The sequence below is a fragment of the Eublepharis macularius genome, chromosome 2 (genome assembly GCF_028583425.1).
Source record: "Eublepharis macularius isolate TG4126 chromosome 2, MPM_Emac_v1.0, whole genome shotgun sequence".
Lineage (NCBI taxonomy): Eukaryota > Metazoa > Chordata > Lepidosauria > Squamata > Eublepharidae > Eublepharis > Eublepharis macularius.
Genome location: NC_072791.1, coordinates 32,921,954 through 32,938,903, shown reverse-complemented (window position 1 = coordinate 32,938,903; position 16,950 = coordinate 32,921,954). Strand labels below are relative to the sequence as shown.

The window sequence follows — 16,950 nt, the reverse complement described above, 5'->3', positions numbered from 1 at the left end:
CCAGACTTCCTAGAGTTGTCTGGATGGCTACTGGTGGAAACAGACTACAACACCTAGATGGACTCTACGCCCCTGCATCACTGCTCTTCTTATGTCTTTACTTCTTATTCCAAAGTCAGGAAATCATATGACAAGACAATCTTCATAATTCCGTGGGATATGTGCTGTTGCTTCCAACTTATGGAGACTGTATAAATTAATGAGCTCCAAAATGTCCTATCTTCAACAACCTTCTTCAGCTCTTGCAAATGGCAGGCTGTGTATTCCTTTACTGAGTAAAGCCATTCCATTTTAGGTCTTCCTCTTTTCCTACTGGCTTCCAACTTCCATAGCATTATTGCCTTTTCCAGTGAGTCTTGTCTTCTCATGATGTGACAAAAGTACCATAGCCTCAGTTTTGTCATTTTAGATTCAAGCTTGATTTGATCTAGAACCCATTTATTTTTCTTTTTGGTGGCCCATGGTATCTGTAAAACTCTCCTCCAGAATGACATTTCAATTGAATCAATTTTCTTCCTCTCAGCTTTCTTCACTGTCCAGCTCTCACATCCATACACAGTAACGGGGAATACCATAGTGTTACAGGACAACTACATGTATACCAAAAATATCATTAAAAACCCACTTACTTTATGCCATGTAAATATTTTTTAAAAAGTAAATTTCATCGTTGTGTCTTCTGTGAAGCCCCACATGGGAACTGCACATGTGCAGGCCAGCCATGGACATTCCAAAGCTCCTAAAGGCACGAGACACTCACCTCGCGTTTTTGCATGCTTTTCTTCCTGGCGTGGCTATAAAAGGGGGGGGCAAGTGGCTCCCTCCCTCAGTTATTCTTTAGCCACTGCTGAAGAAGGATGTTTCCTACCAAATCGCTCCTTGATTCTGAAGATGGCCCAATCCCATGGGCATGACTAATGCCTGTTAAGTTTGGCAGCAGTGCCCAGAAGGGGCCTCCTCAGTACCTCCAACAGGCTCGGCTCCTGTTGCTGAAGAAGAGGGCCAGTCAACTCCAAAGCATGCCATGAAGAGGCATTGTGATTGAAATCGGCTTTTTAAGAGTCTGCACTGAACAGTGATTTTGACTCTGGGAATCTGAATGCCGCATGTAAAGGACCGCAGCACCCATAATAGGCCTCCTCAGTACCTCCAACAGGCTCAGCTTCTCTTGCCAAAGTGGGCCAGTTGGCTCCATGGCGCGCCATGAAAAGGCATTGCATTTGAAAGTGACTCTTTGAGAGTCTGTGCGGAAAGGCGCTTTTGACTCTGGGAAATTGAATGCCGCTGGTAAAGGACCACAGCGCCCACAACAGGCCTCCTTGATATCTCCTATTGCCGATAAACAGGGCCAGTTGGCTCCAACTTCCCAATTGCTGCTCCACGTTAGTTCCAGTCAGAACTACCATCTAACAAGGCTAAGCTCAAGTTAGAGCATACTGATAGGCAATTGACTTTGAAGTCGCAAAAGGGGAGAGGGAAGCCCTCCTATTTGGCTCTATCCACTCATCTCTGATTCCTAGGAGTTCTGCCCCCCCCCCCCGACACCATATCTCTCTGAGAGGACAAAATCCCAAAGACTGTAGAGAGGTCAATGGCTATTCCCCCCCCTACAACTCCCCATACCATTATTATGCTTACGGGTTTAAGGAGTCTCATGGCATATATCCACCAGCTCATTACTACCTCCATGATAAGGAGGATTATGTCCCAATCCACATGGAATTGAGATGTAGTAAATTTATTCTCACAACAGTTCCTGAAAACATCAAGGTGTTGGTTCCAACCTGGAACCATGCAGTATGTTCAGACAAGGACTTCAATGTTTGGTCAGATATTGCATCAGAAACTTGCCCTTACCTAAGCCATAAATCTATGTGCCACAAATTTCAATAAAGATATCCTAATATTGCTCTTGCCCCCCCAAGATTGTGCCCAGGAATCGCTTTTCAGATTCCATGGTCAGTTACAGGTAAGTGCAACCCTGTTTTATATTTTTAAAACTATGTGATGGGCCACTGTTTTGCTATAAACTATGCACATCAAATGTTTCATCTTAAAAAAAAAATATCCCAGCTACATGTCATACATTTATACAATTTGCAGAGCTGATTTCCTCACCTTCATAGTTTTCTTGATTAGCCAGACATTGGATGTTATACCATATTTTTGCTCTGAAATAATCATCCTGTGGGAAAGAGAAATAATAAACATTAGTACAATTATTCTTATATTTTGCATGATCCAGCTGATAAAATGGTAAGGGATTGACTAGATTATGGATCCCATTTGCTGTTGTCCCAGCACCTTGCTGGAGATGAGGGAGATAGCCAATAGGATCACCAAAGAGAAGAGTACTGGTTCTGGCGGCAATGGCATCAGTCACTTATCTAGAGAGACCATCACCATAATGAGGAATAAAGGAAGGAATTGAGGACAGGAAGATCTGAGGCTGGTAAAGAACAAGAAGACAACAAGTGAAGCAGGCAATGATAGGCAAGGAAAAGTTATCTACGTTGAGCAGGTAGAAGGTAACCTGCGGGATCTCACTGGTGGGAGAAATGTGAGATTTGAGTCAAGAAAGAAGAGTTAATCTATGAAGAGTGTCATGTAGTGGCAGCACTGATTTTTACACATTTACACAGCAGAAGTTATGGGATGAAGCTATATATGCAAAATACACTGTGATAATTAAGATATTTACTTGACATTTATTTATTTATTTGCTGTATTTATACCCTACTTTCCTTTCCAATGGAGACCCACGGTGGCGTACTTAATTCTCCTCTCCTCTATTTTATCCCCACAACAACTCAGAGAAGTAGCTGAAGCTGAGTATGTGTGACTGATCAAGCTTCATGGTAGAGTAGGGATTTGAACATGGTTCTCCTAGATCCTAGTCCAATACTCTCATCATGCCACCACACTAGAAATAAGGTGTACCAGAATAAATGCCAGGAGAAAAATGTATGGGCTTATAAATGTTTCAGATTATTTGATTTCCCCTATCTTCTGTATAAAGCAATTTTACATTAGGAATGTTTAAAGCAATATTTAGCGATTTCTCACCATTTCAAATCCACAGAAGTTTGGCTTGAAGAACTAAAAGAAAATAGAATAATTATAAAGATTACTAACTGGAACTGGCCAGCTGGAATACATTTTGTCACTATAAAAACTGATGCCACTGCATTTCTGAGTTTAATGGAAAATGCTGGTCTTCACCAATAAAACCCCCACAAGGCTTGGGATCAGGATGTAGGATCAGAGACTTCCCTACAGCCATCTGGTAATTTCAGTAAAGCTACCACTAAATGCATTTTCAGATGAGGTTTAAATTGCCTTTGAGCTTCTTCACCATTTACAGTAACATATGTTGCATGTAAATGCAAGGGAGGGACGCAAATATTTGTAATGCAAATGAGTATTTAGCTAATAAGGTTTTACATTTACATTACTGAGCAATAGGAGCAAAAGCCACCTTTGCTTCAAGTGAGCAGGCCAAACTGCACATGATATTACAGCATTTACAGCCCCTTCATCTTTGCAAAGCACAACTGTTTAAAGGCTTATAAGCATCCTAGACCTATGTCCTCCTTAAATAACAGAAGGATGAAGTCACATTGCAGTGGGGACAAAAGCAGATGAGGGTTAGTGGTGACAGCTGGCTGGCAGGAGAATCAGTTCCTTTTCCCAATCATCTTCCCAATGCAAAGTAATCCCTGGATTGAGAAGGGTCTGTCAGGACTGCATGATATGCAGCTGTGGTTATTTAATTAATTTAATTTAATTTAATTTATTATATTTATATTCCGCCCTCCCCGCTTTCGCAGGCTCAGGGCGGATAACAAATTCAAACATGTTTAAAAACATTTAAAAACATTAAATAATACATTTAAAAACATTAAATATAACAATTCATGCTGCATAGAGGTTCATACATGCCTCTGTGTTTGCATAGGGGTGATGGTTTAACCCCCCCTTCATGGGGGGGGCACTGCCCGGTGTCAGCCATATGCCTGGCGGAATAGCTCTGTCTTACAGGCCCGGCGAAATGCAAGCAAATCTTGCCGGGCCCTTGTCTCGCAAGACAGAGCATTCCACCAGGTCGGGGCCAGGACTGAAAAGGCCCTGGCCCTGGTCGACGCCAGGCGGGCCTCCCTAGGGCCAGGGACACTTAAAAGATGTTTTCCGCCAGAGCGGAGAGTCCTCCGGGGCTCATATGGTGAGAGACGGTCCCTCAGATATGTCGGTCCCAGTCCGCGTAGGGCTTTGTAGGTTAACACCAAAACCTTGAACCTGATTCGGTACTCCACTGGCAGCCAATGCAGCTGGCATAGCACCGGTGTAATATGCTCCCACACCGGTGCTCCAGCAATGACCCGCGCTGCTGCATTCTGTACCAGCTGTAACCGCCGGATCAGGCCCATGGGAAGCCCAGCGTAGAGCGCGTTACAGTAATCCAACCTAGAGGTGACCATTGCTTGGACCACCGTAGTCATGTCACGGGGAGACAAATAAGGGGCAAGCTGCCTGGCCTGCCGAAGATAATAAAAGGAAGACCTGGCAACTGCAGTGATCTGGTCCTCCATCTTCAAGGAGGAATCCAGAATCACCCCCAGGCTCCTAACCCTCGGGGCCAGTGTAAGTGCTGCCCCATCAAGTGTAGGAAGCCGAGGTCCCAAAGCCATCTCCCCCCGACCCACATACAGGACCTCCGTCTTCGTGGGATTCAATTTCAGCCGACTTTGTCTCAACCAACCAGCCACAGCCTCAAAAGCACGCTCCAGGGCATCAGGGGCCGATCCAGGCTGGCCATCCAACAACAGATAAAGCTGGGTGTCATCCGCGTATTGGTGACACCCAAGCCCGAAACTCCGCACCAGCTGGGCGAGGGGGCGCATATAGATATTAAATAATAATGGAGAGAGTATCACTCCCTGTGGCACACCACAAACCAGTGGCCTACAAGATGACACCCTCTCCCCGAGCGCCACCCTCTGTCCCCGATCATGGAGAAAGGAGACCAGCCACTGCAGTGCTGTCCCCTGAATCCCCACATCGGCAAGGCGGTGGGTCAAAAGCTCATGATCGACCGTATCAAACGCTGCTGACAGATCCAGCAAAATCAGCAGTGCTGATCCGCCCTGATCCAGATGTCTGTGGAGATCGTCTGTGAGGGCGACCAACAACGTCTCGACCCCATGTCCCGGGCGGAAACCAGACTGGAAGGGGTCTAGGGCTGAGGTCTCCTTCAGGAAATTCTGCAGTTGCTTCTCTGCCGCCTGCTCAATCACCTTCCCCAAAAACGGAAGGTTGGAAACTGGTCGGTAATTGAGCAGGTCAGCAGGATCTAATGATGATTTCTTCAGAAGAGGCTGTACCACAGCTTCCTTCAGCGCCTTGGGAAAAACCCCAGAGCTCAAGGACAGGTTTATAATCGCCTCCAAGGAATCCCGAAGCCCGTCAACACTGGCTTTCACCAGCCATGACGGGCACGGGTCCAAGGGGCACGTGGTAGGCCGTACCACATGCAGAATCCTGTCCACCTCTTCCCCGAAAAGAGGGCTGAAATGATCTAATATAGGTCCCGAAGACGGCCAAGGGGCCTCTAGTTCATTTACTGTATCAACTGTGGCTGGTAAGTCGCGGCGGAGAAGCAAGATCTTATCAGTAAAAAAGCTCGCAAAAGCCTCACAGCTTATCTCCAAATTCAACTTTTGATGGTCTCCACCTGATTGGGAGACCAATGAACGGACCACATTAAATAATTTAGCTGGGCGAGAGCTAGCTGATGCGATGGAAGCTGCATAATACTCTTTCTTCACAGCTTTCACCGCCATATCATAGGACTTCATAAACAGCCTATAAGATGTTCTTGCTTCCTCGTCACGAGATCGCCGCCACACGCGTTCAAGTTGTCTTAGCTCCCGTTTCTGTTGCCGCAGCTCCTCTGTATACCAAGGAGCCCGGCGATTCCGGCAGCGAAGAGGACGACGGGGGGCGATTTCATCGATGGCCTCAGAGAGCCGGACTTGCCAGCCCTCCACTAGCTCATCTAATGAACCACCGTGGAGCATTGGTTCCCGCAGAGCATTCTGGAACCCAATTGGGTCCATAAGTCTCCGCGGGCAAGCATAAATTTGCTCACCGCCCTTGCAGGAGGGGGGTGGCACGCCCAGCCGGGCCTTCACAACCACGTGGTCTGACCATGGCACCAACTCTACTTTATCCAGAACCACATCCAATCCCATCCCGAAGATCAGATCTAGCGTGTGGCCTGCTTCATGTGTGGGTGCCGATACAAATTGGGAGAGTCCCAGTGTTGCCATGGCTAACACCAGGTCCGTGGCCTGTATCGAGGTGGCATCATCTACATGGGCATTGAAATCCCCCAGCACCATCAACCTGGGGTACTCCAAGGCCCACCCAGCAACCACCTCTAGCAGGCGTGGTAAGGCGTCTGCTGGTGCGCTGGGCGGTCGGTACACCAAGCAGACAGCCAAACTCTCCTCGGCATTCCACACCAGGCCCACACAATCAATGCCAGAGATCTTCGGGGCGGGAAGCGGCTTGAAGGAGAAACCCTCCCGGACAAGGATTGCCACCCCTCCCCCCCGACCCTCAGTTCGTGACTGATGAAGGACCGCATAACCCGGGGGGGTCAGCTCACCAAGAGCAACTGTTTCTCCTTCCCTCACCCAAGTCTCGGTCACGCATACCAGGTCCATATTAGCTGCCATAAAAGTATCATGCAGCATACTGGTCTTATTATTTATGGACCTGGCATTGCACAACATCAGTGTCGAAGGAGGATTTTTCCTAGCTCCAACACCAGCGTGCCTCGGGATGGGGCGTAGGTTAGAAGGGCACCGAGCCTTTCCACATCTCCGTGACCTTCTCCCTTTAAACCAGGCCCCACCGCCATACCTCCCCCGTCCCCAGAGGACTGGTATCCCTGGCCCTATCTCAGATGCCTTCCTCATATCCATCCCCTTATCACAGCATTATGTATAGTTTACTACGGAAAAAAACCCCACAACCATATTGTGTTCACATCAATCTGTCAGATGACGAAGAGAACTGTGATTCTCGAAAGCTCATGCTACAATAAAGTTGGTTAGTCTTAAAGGTGATACTGGACTCTTTTTGATTTTGCTACTACAGACTAACACGGCTAACTCCTCTGCATCTATGACCACTCTTTTCTATCTGCAAAAGCACACTGGGTAAAAAGCATGGACTGATGAAGCTGCTCCTGTCTCCGTGCACATGCTGCAGAACCCACGCCCCTCTATCACCATTTTGAGGGTGAGTACAGTCACATGTTACATGTGTGTTGTTTAACTCACATTTAGCATGCAAGTTGTTTACTCATGCAAGTTATTAACTTGTGTTTAGCATCTTGTGTAATCAGACCCTGAGTTACCAGAGCAGGAAACTGGCTTGGGCTGGTCCAACAAAAACTGAGCTGTAGCTTGATAATATTTGTCTATGTTCACCAGGGTAGGCTAAATTAAGAGCAGAGTTCTGTAGCCTTAGGTTATAAACCAGGAAAGGTGAATCAGTTTCAGGTGTGAGGGAATATCTGGAGGTGGAGGACAAAAAGCCTTCAATTAATGTACTGTTTGGAGCATTGTATTAGGTGGGCTACCCTCCTGAAACAGCATCTAGAGAAATCCCTGGTAGTTCAGGAGGAGCCCTGTACTGATATGGATCCGGATTATTTTATCCAGGACTTTGGCTGTTAAGTCAGAGGGTCTTTTGGAATGTCCAAATATGAGGGACCCTAGATGGAGTAGCTTCACTTGCAACAAGAGTCCAAATTGCCAGGCTGTTGTTTAAAGGCATCAGAAGAAGAAGGGCAGACAAGTTCACTTGGACCTCTCTCTTTTTGCTCTGCTCAGCTCCAATGTGCGTACGTGCGCGTGCACTCATGTACAAAGAGCAGCATAAGAATTACTTACAAAGAGCTCTTCTGGCAAGGAAAGTGCCCAGCCTGTAGCAGGCTGCACTTCTCTGCAAAGGTGTTGAGACAGGAGCAGGCTGCAGCCCTTCCTCTCAAGTTAATCCTGCAAGATGACTTTGTGCACTAGAGTATTTCCCACTAATAAATCTGCTTGAGAGTGAGCAGCAGCCTGCTCTTGACCAGTGGATCTATTTGCAACCCTTCCCAATGAGCAGTGAAGAGAGGGTCCACTCTGCAGCTTAAATGGCAGACTGCAGTTCACCTGCTTGCAAACAGACCTGCTGATAAATACCTTAGACCGATAAATAGACCTGCTTGCGGTTGATATTCCTCAGAATGCCTGTTGAAAATATCCCAAGGACACTGCAAGGTATGTTTTTGGAATAAACTCTTTTATTCACTAAAAATATTAAAGTAAAGCCCAACTGCACTACAGCCATCTGGAATATATCTCAGAAAACAAAAACGAATGTGGATGCACCATGTCTCACCCTTAACCCACTGAATGGAGGTCTCTTTACACAAATTATGTTGGCAGAGTGCAAATAAAGCAGAGAAGTTATGCTGTGCTGATTAAAGAGGCTAAAAGTTTATTTAAGAAATACATACTTGAGAGTGAAGAAGAGAGATAGAGATAGAGTCCTAACTATCTGACTACATCTTGGAGAAGAGTGATAAGGCAGGAGGGAGAAGAAGCAGGAAATTGCCCTGTTTAGCCCAATAGGAGACAAGACAAGGAAATGACCCCCAGGAAACAAGAGAGGTGCTGCTCTCACTGTCCTAACTAAGTGATACTTGCTGCCCCCCCCCCCCCGCATAGAAGGCGCTCCTTCCCTTCTTGCTGCTGCAGTACACCAGACATGGCAATTTCCAACAAATTATTAGTGCAATACATCCCTGGGAGTAAGCCTCATTGACTGAATTTCAGAAAAATTCTAAGAAAGAATGCACTGCAGGTCACCATAAAGGGTGAACTCACTGTGAGTTTTTTCCTCCCAAATGCTTAACAATGGTTTTGGAATAGTAGATTTTAAAAATATATAAATAAGGGCATACTTACGTACCTTTAACTCATGGAAGTTCCCATAGCGCAAATCTTCACTGATAAATAGCCCCAGTGTAGTGAGTAATACTATACGTGTGTTGGTTAAAATGACATTCAGAAGTGAAAGCTCAGAGCACTCTTATAAGAGAAGAAAAGACATGATGAGTGATCTTTGCCATCGTATTTATTCCATTCCTGTCCTCTTTCACTACATGGTATAGACAGGCCATATTAGATATGCATTTAAAACATTAAATGTGACTCTGTCCTTTATTTTGCCCCTAAAGGAAGCCATATACTCCAGCTTGCAAGATCTGAGCAAGTATGTTAATGATAGGACATTTTGGAGGTCTTTCATTCATGTGGCCTAAGTCAGAAGCGACTTGATGTCACATAACACACATTCTATCTATCCCTCAGATTAGATAGACAAGACACATAAATTTACTGGTTATCCCACATTCTAGATGTGCATTTGAGGCACAGCTGGTGCTATGGGACTAAAGGGGGCTTGTCCTTTCAACGACACTGTCAGGTCCTCTCTAGCAATCAATCTATCATTTATTGTGGTCCTCTCTCTGGATTTTCAGTGATGGCTTTTAAAAATAAATTTCTAATTCTGTTACAAAGATATAATAGAATTTAAACATGTAAACAATAATATATCTGATTTCTCAGTAAAGAGTAAGTTGCTCTTGCCTTCCAGTGTTCTGGAAGTGCAAAAGCAACGGAAAGATCAACCTACACTTGTGTATCTGTCAGATCAAGATGGGTAGCTGTGTTAGTCTGTTTGTAGCAGTAAAAAAAAAAAGAGTCCAGTAGCACTTATAAGACAAACAAAATTTGTTGTAGGGTATGAGCTCTTACGTATCTGGCAGTTACTTTTTCATCTTTTTAAAATTAAGTCGTACTTTATCCTAATTATGCATGATGGACAGGACTAGTTCCATCTCACAGGGAAGAGCCAATAAGAGCTGGTGGATACTGGGGCTGGGAAAAGTTAGAATCCATTAAGGCAGTTAGAGGGGGAGAGTAGGTTTTGGTGGCTGAGAGGAGAGCAGCACAGAAAGGTGCCTTAAATAACTGTCACACATGAGCATCAAACATTCTGGTCGCAACCAATAAGCCTAATTTAACTAAATGGTGGCAACATATAGAAGGAGTAAACACTGAGCAACCTTTCCCCAGTAGCCCTAGTGAGTAGCTGGGTGAGAAGTGGTAAATACAGGGAGCTGACTGCCTGTCTGGTAAAGTACCTGGGAAGAGGAGAGGACCCTGTCTGGATTTAGGTTCCTGTCTCTGTGGTGGCATGGGTTTGAATCCCATCTCTGCCATTTTATGCAAACCCCTTACATATCACCATAAACCTGCTTCACATGTTTGGGGCTTCACAGGTAGTTAAGGGCAGTCACAAAATACACCACCTGTCTAGTCCCTAATTATTAGACAGGGAGGCCTGACTCCAAATCCAGAAAGGGATGTTCACTTCCTGTTATTTCCTTAAGTCCTTCCTATAACAGATTGGAGTCTTCATTGTTATTATTCAAGACTAATAATTTAAGACTAAGTTGCCACTAAAACAAACTTCTCATAAGATGGTATAAAGGATGACTATTCAAATTGCAAAGAATATTGTGTAAGTGCCTATACAACTGAAATAAAAATGGATCTATTTGTTCTCATCTCATTCAGACTAGGGCCATTTAAATTGGACTATGGAAGACCTGACCTATAAACCGTAAATACATAGATTCGACTTAAAATTGGCTGAATGATGGCTTCAAAAGTATGACAGGTTGTAGATTCTCCTGGCAAAAAAAGCATCTTGTTACCTCTTTACCTTTCCAAACTTAGCAAAGTGAGAAGCAGAGGCCAGGATGGCACCTGGGTTCAATGTTAGATAGGGGGTTATGTGATGCTGAGATCAGCAAGCACAGCAGTGACTAGATCCAAACGGACAACAGTAAATGCACTTCCTGTAACTCCCAACACTCCTGGCTGCTGTTTTGCACACTCCTAGCTGTACCTTGGGCCTAAAGTTTGAAGCCATATTAAGTGGCTTGTCCCTTTAAAAGACCAAACTCTAGGGAGGATTTAAAACATAATTATTCTGCAATTCCAGTCCTTTATAACTTGTTCTCCCCTTTTTTTTTGCATTTTCCACATTCTCATGGGCAATGTACTCCTAAAAATCACTCACATTTCAGAAGATCTACATGGAAAAATCTGAACACAAACAGGGAAGAGTCTGAAGTCAGGAGGATATACCACCACATTACTAGCAATAATACTAGAGTCATGGGTTTTGGAAAGGAATTCTGTTGCTCATATCTTGGCTGATCCTTTTCCTCCTACTTTTCCCTCAGCTTAATTTAGACTTAAAATATTTGGATCAAGGAACTGCATATATTATTATCTCCACAAAATGTGCCCTAAATTCTTGGAATAGGCCAGACTATAAATAAAAAGAAACAAATATAAATATTATAAATGAGATTGAGAATTATAAGGACTTACCATAATCAAGGACAGCACAAATGCTATCTGTAAAATTATTCCAAAATGTATCTCGAGTTGTAAATCCAGACCAAGAGAATCCCATATATACACCTATGAATAAAAACAAGAGCCATTAAAAAACAAAATCACAGTATGCAACTAGGTTCCTAGCATTTAATTATACTTACTATGACTATTGCCCTGCCTGAATAGCTCAAGATAGCCCAGTCCCGTCAGACTCATCTCACACATTTGAAAAAGTGGCCAATAGTCATCAAAATTTCACATCACAATAAATATTAGCACATTGAATCTTGAGATGCTGTTATACCAGCTGAACAGCACTTCTTGTTGATGGGAGATAGAAGGGTGATTTCTACTGAATAGTTTTTAGTACTACAGAATATTTCATTTATTCGTCCATAAGAACCTATGTGGCATTCTGAAATTGTTTTATTTAAAATATTTTGTTACCTTCTGTCCACTTAAAGCACACAAGAACCCTTTTCACTGGCACAAAAGAAAGGAGAAATAATTTTGTGTGATTCCCCTCCTGAATGCAGCACTTCCCTGTAGTTTTTTGTTCACTTGAGTCCCTTTATCTCAAATGTAGTTTTTTTCAGTGGTAACACAGGTCCCCTTGCCCCTTGTATGCCAGAGATAAAAACCATAGCATGCAACACACTAAAAATGAACAATACAGTCAAACCATCATCAAAACAGATCTACAACTTCTTCCAAAGTCAGACCTCAAACCAACTTACAGCCTAAGTACTCTCTAGCAAGTGGGTGATAAAATCTTTTAATTTTTTTTTTCCTGAAGGGTAGGAGTGATTTGGGATAAATACAGAAGTCCAAAAGACCCAAGAACGGTCATAGTTTTTCTTTCCAAAGGTGAGCTCAGGCTTACTAACGTCCCAGTGGTGCTGATTCTGCTGTCAGATCAAGCCATTGAAAATAGTAGTCAGGATAGTGGGCTATCTACCAGAGCTTCACTAGGTTCAAATTGCAGACTACCAACCATTTCAATTGTTTCCGTGGTTAGCAGGGTGGGAAAAAAAACCCAAAAGCTCTCCTGTTCTCTTGTTTGTATCCCCCACTGTCTTCTGTCCTCACAGATGTATCCATTCAGTCACACCCACATGCAGAGCCAGTAATAGAAGCCCCACTCCTCACTCCAGAAGTTTTAAATTCACAACATGACAAAATACAGGGGAAAAAACTGTTATTAGGTATTGGGAGGCACATTAAATGGGGTGCTTGGCCCAGACTGTAAATGGAAGAACCATTGCACTTGCAACAGAACTTAATGGATATGATTATTATTTAAAACAGTTTTTACAATGGAGCCAATAGCAGTTCCACAGGTTGGTTTGCAGATGCAATCACAACCAAGACAACCAATGCACAATACAATAGAACTGGATTACAGAATTAGAGAACCAGAAGAGTTAGTCTGGTAGTCTGTAGTAGCAAAATAGTAAAGAGTCCAGTAGCACCTTTAAGACTAACCAACTTTACTGTAGCATAAGCTTTCGAGAATCACAGTTCTCTTCTTCAGATGCACCTGATGAAGAGAACTGTGGTTCTCAAAAGCTTATGCTACAGTAAAGTTGCTTAGTCTTAAAGGTGCGACTGGACTCTTTATAGAATTAGAGAACAATGTGAACAACAAACTATCTCAGGCAAGATATACATTAAGTCAGCCCAAATAGCCCCCCACCAGCATTTCAAAAGCTGCTGTCAATAGCCACCAAGAAGTTCAGGAAAAATCCACACAGGATCTTGCCATCAGCTGTGTATGTGAAGTCAGAAGAATTAATGACCTAATGTCCCTTTGAGCTGGAGCTTGGAGACAGGTTTGCTTGAAGCAGATCTTGCAAGAACTAGAATTTTTACAGACATTAGCACAACATACCACAACACACCCCTGAGAAACGGAAGCTGCTCATTTCAGTGGGCACTTATCTATTGAATACACTGCACTTACCCAAAACGGTGTCATCAAATGTCAGACCGATTATAGCCACATCATTTGCACAAGGGCTTTTTGCTACCATGGTATTTATGACATGGGATAGCAATGTTTCTATTTTCACTGGGTTTGATAATACCCACTGAAGAATAGGTTCTGTGAAAAAGAAGAAAAAAATTAATGTACAAGAAAGCAAGAATATATTCTACTTATACTTTTTAAAAGGAAAGAGTAGTTGAGTAGTAAGAATACTTGACTGTCATTGAAATTTGTGGGGCTGAGTTATACACAGATACCTTTTTGTGTAAATCAGTATCAAGCTTGCAATGAGTGCATGGGATAAAAGACCCTCCGTAAGAAGACAAGTGCAGGGACTCAGATAAGGCCTTTTTGCTTCTTGATCTCTTGACCACTGTAGTTTATATATATATAAATGTGTGTGTGTATATATATACACATTTGAAAACATGCTGCACCCACCAGAGAACTACATCTTCATCTTGCATTAAAATATGACAGTTTATGAACAGGATGAATAACCCAGGTGGATACATTTGAGAAAGCCAACAGTCAACTTATGAATATGTTCAGAAGGCCTTACTGAATGAATATGCAGTGACTAATTTCCCCTGGTCATAACAACTTGTGGAAAACACCAGCCTACGCAAGATATGGCTTACCTCGAGCAACATCCAGTAAAGTTCCTTCAGTAGTAAACATCTTTAATCCATGATGCATATCGAACTTCACATACCATTGTTCTGTGGGAGCGATATCTGTTTCGACAGCATGAAAAAAAGGAGACAGGCCAGTGATATAAACAGACAAGAATAAACTCTGTAATTTCTACAAAGTGAGCCACTTTGGTATGCTGCTTAGTAGCAACACCTGTGGGTAACTCACTGGAGCTGAAGGTACTTCAAAAGAACCCAGGATTCATTACAGTGAAGTGAGAGCTGCTGTAGCATAGTGGTTAAGCGGTTGGGTTGAGAATCATCCCTCTGCTGGTTCGACTCCCACTACTGTCATGAGCTCTGCAGGTGGCATTGGGTAAGCCACTCTCAGTCCCGGTTCCCCAGCTATATTATGGGGATAATAATAAATTTAAATAATAACTGACTTTGTTCACTGCTCCATGTTGGGCAATAATTTGTCCAGAAGGGCAGTATATAAGCACACAGTTATTATTATTACATTATATCTTCAGGTGAGTATCTTCATTATATTGTATCTTCAGGTATGACCCATCTGGAATCCACTACCTCCATTATAGGAGCTCACTTGGTGTGGAACCTCACAACATTTTGTGATTGGCCTCATTTTCTGGTTTGCTGGGCCTCCCCAGGGGAATTATTTTGTGGTGGGGCTCAGTAATTGTTCTCAAAACTCTATAAGGATCCACAAGATGAAAACAGTTTGAGATCAGGCTGTAAAGAATGTTGCTTCATACTGTTCTGTTTAGTGAAACAAAACTTCTTACTCATTGTTTTCCCCTGAATATAGGTCATACTATAATTCAAAGACTTTAAAATTATTATCATCTCTAATTATATGCTAAAACAAGATAAAAAAGGGGAAACTTACCTGAGAATTTTGGTTCTCCTTGAGGGAAGGAGTTCAAGGAGGATGTGGTTTAGGTCCTACCTCTGGGGCTATGAAAATAATTTCTAAAGTTAACCAGTGGAGGAGGGGCCTCTCCCCACAGTAACTGAGCAACCTTTCTTGCTAATGACATTATATCAGCGTATAAACAAACTGCTGATAAAAAAACAGGTGAATTTATGCCAAAAAACCTAAAAGTGAAAAAACCCTCTTCCTTTCCAGGAAGGGAATGTTAGACATAAGCAAAGGAGAAGAGAGAACAAGGAAGAGAGATCAAACTCCCATAAAGAAAAATCTTTCTGAGGACAGAAATAATGAATTGAAAGTCGAGATGGAATTGAACTAGGGGCAGGTGGGACTAGCTGCTCTCATTCTGCTGAGAAGAACAGAAATCCACAGATAAGTGCCGGATTTTCCTTTCTTGCTGCAGCTGAGTCATCAGGCTACAGCCACCTCACTTCCTTCCCCCCACCTCTGCAGCCATGGTGCTGGGTGCCACTCCATCATTGGCCTCTATCTCTTCCTGGCTTGCCATCAGAGGATGTGTGTGTGTGTGGGGGTGGGTGGGGGTGTGTGTGTGTGGGTGTTGCCTGCCAGGGGCTCGATGGAACGCTCTACTGGAGTGGATGAGGGGTCTTCAATGGCACTGACATCCTCATCCTCCATCCTCATAGCTGGGCCCATGATCCCGGGAAACTGGCCACCTCAGCTGCCTTCTAGGCCTGGGCAACCAATGGCCTAGCAATGGCATCCCCACTGAGTGAATTGCCTGCAGGGGGAAGAGCAGGTGTGAGTGCCAATGGGGGAATTTGCAAGGGTGGATCACCACCCATTCCAGGGATGAGCTGTGGCCACAAGGCTACACAGCTCTCAGACAAGACCTAGATGCTGCGGCCACCCAGGACAATGGTCAGCATGACCACATGTATGATGGCCTTGTCCTAATCTTGAATAGTCCGGGCAAGCCCAATTTTATCAGATCTCAGAAGCTAAGCAGGGGTGGCCTAGATTAGTAGTTGGATGGGAGACCTCCAAGGAAGACCAAAGTTGCTATGCAGAGGCAGGCAAACCACTTCTGTTAGTCCCTTGCCTTGAACACCCCAACAGGGGTTGCCATAAGTTAGCAATGACTTGATGGCACTCTCTACCAGGAGGATGGTCTCAGCACTGGGCAGACCCTCCTCCAGCATCTCCTCATACAGGATGCTATGAAAGCATACACATGCTTCTGAGCCGGGCCGAAGGAGTCATTCTAGCACTTCAGAGCAGACATCTCCATCCAGGCTGTGTGTGGCCCAGGACAGAGACTTGCTCCACTGCCATGGGCCAGAAGGCCTGGTGGAGATAAAATGTAAACAGAATGAACCAACAGTTTTTATGTATTTTAAGAAAATATTCAAGTATAGATAACGTTGTATGTTGTTTGAAATTATAAGATAATTAGCCAAGATTATGCATTGTTGCGTGTTAATAACAATTTTAAAAAGCCAAGAATGTACACCCTTATCAAGTGGGACAAATTGCTATTATTAGGAGATTATTTTAAAAACCTATGAATAGGGGAAGCTGAATTGACTGGGAGTTTTTTCTTAGAAGGGGCTCCTTGCTTGGAACCTATTTATCTTTTGGTATGATACTTTTATGGACTCATATAATGGCTCTCTTTTAATTATCTAAGTAGCAGTAACAGACTGTGTCATTTTCTGTTGAGATAGTCAATGTTAAAAATGCAAAATAGTTATGCTATAATAAAGGATAAAATGGAAGCAAAGATTCTCTAATAGTATCATGTGTTCTATACCTCTAATGAACCTAAAAAGCTGTTGAAATGTACCTCTTTCCATCATCTGATATAGGAAAGCT

At 43.6% G+C, this 16,950-nt stretch overlaps 1 protein-coding gene across 1 annotated transcript in view; it reads right to left on the bottom strand.

Annotated features, from left to right (window-relative positions):
• The window catches only part of CATSPERB (cation channel sperm associated auxiliary subunit beta), a 56,457-nt gene extending 40,686 nt beyond the window's left edge, over nucleotides 1-15,771 (bottom strand). The window contains exons 1-7 of the mRNA XM_054972625.1: nucleotides 15,678-15,771; nucleotides 14,166-14,261; nucleotides 13,501-13,641; nucleotides 11,529-11,621; nucleotides 9,031-9,149; nucleotides 3,067-3,099; nucleotides 2,119-2,185 (exon numbers count right to left, since the gene is read on the bottom strand). Of these exons, the coding sequence (XP_054828600.1) occupies nucleotides 2,119-2,185; nucleotides 3,067-3,099; nucleotides 9,031-9,149; nucleotides 11,529-11,621; nucleotides 13,501-13,641; nucleotides 14,166-14,261; nucleotides 15,678-15,771 (643 nt within the window). The remainder of the gene's footprint in view (nucleotides 1-2,118; nucleotides 2,186-3,066; nucleotides 3,100-9,030; nucleotides 9,150-11,528; nucleotides 11,622-13,500; nucleotides 13,642-14,165; nucleotides 14,262-15,677) is intronic.
• Between the last annotated feature and the right edge of the window lie 1,179 nt (nucleotides 15,772-16,950).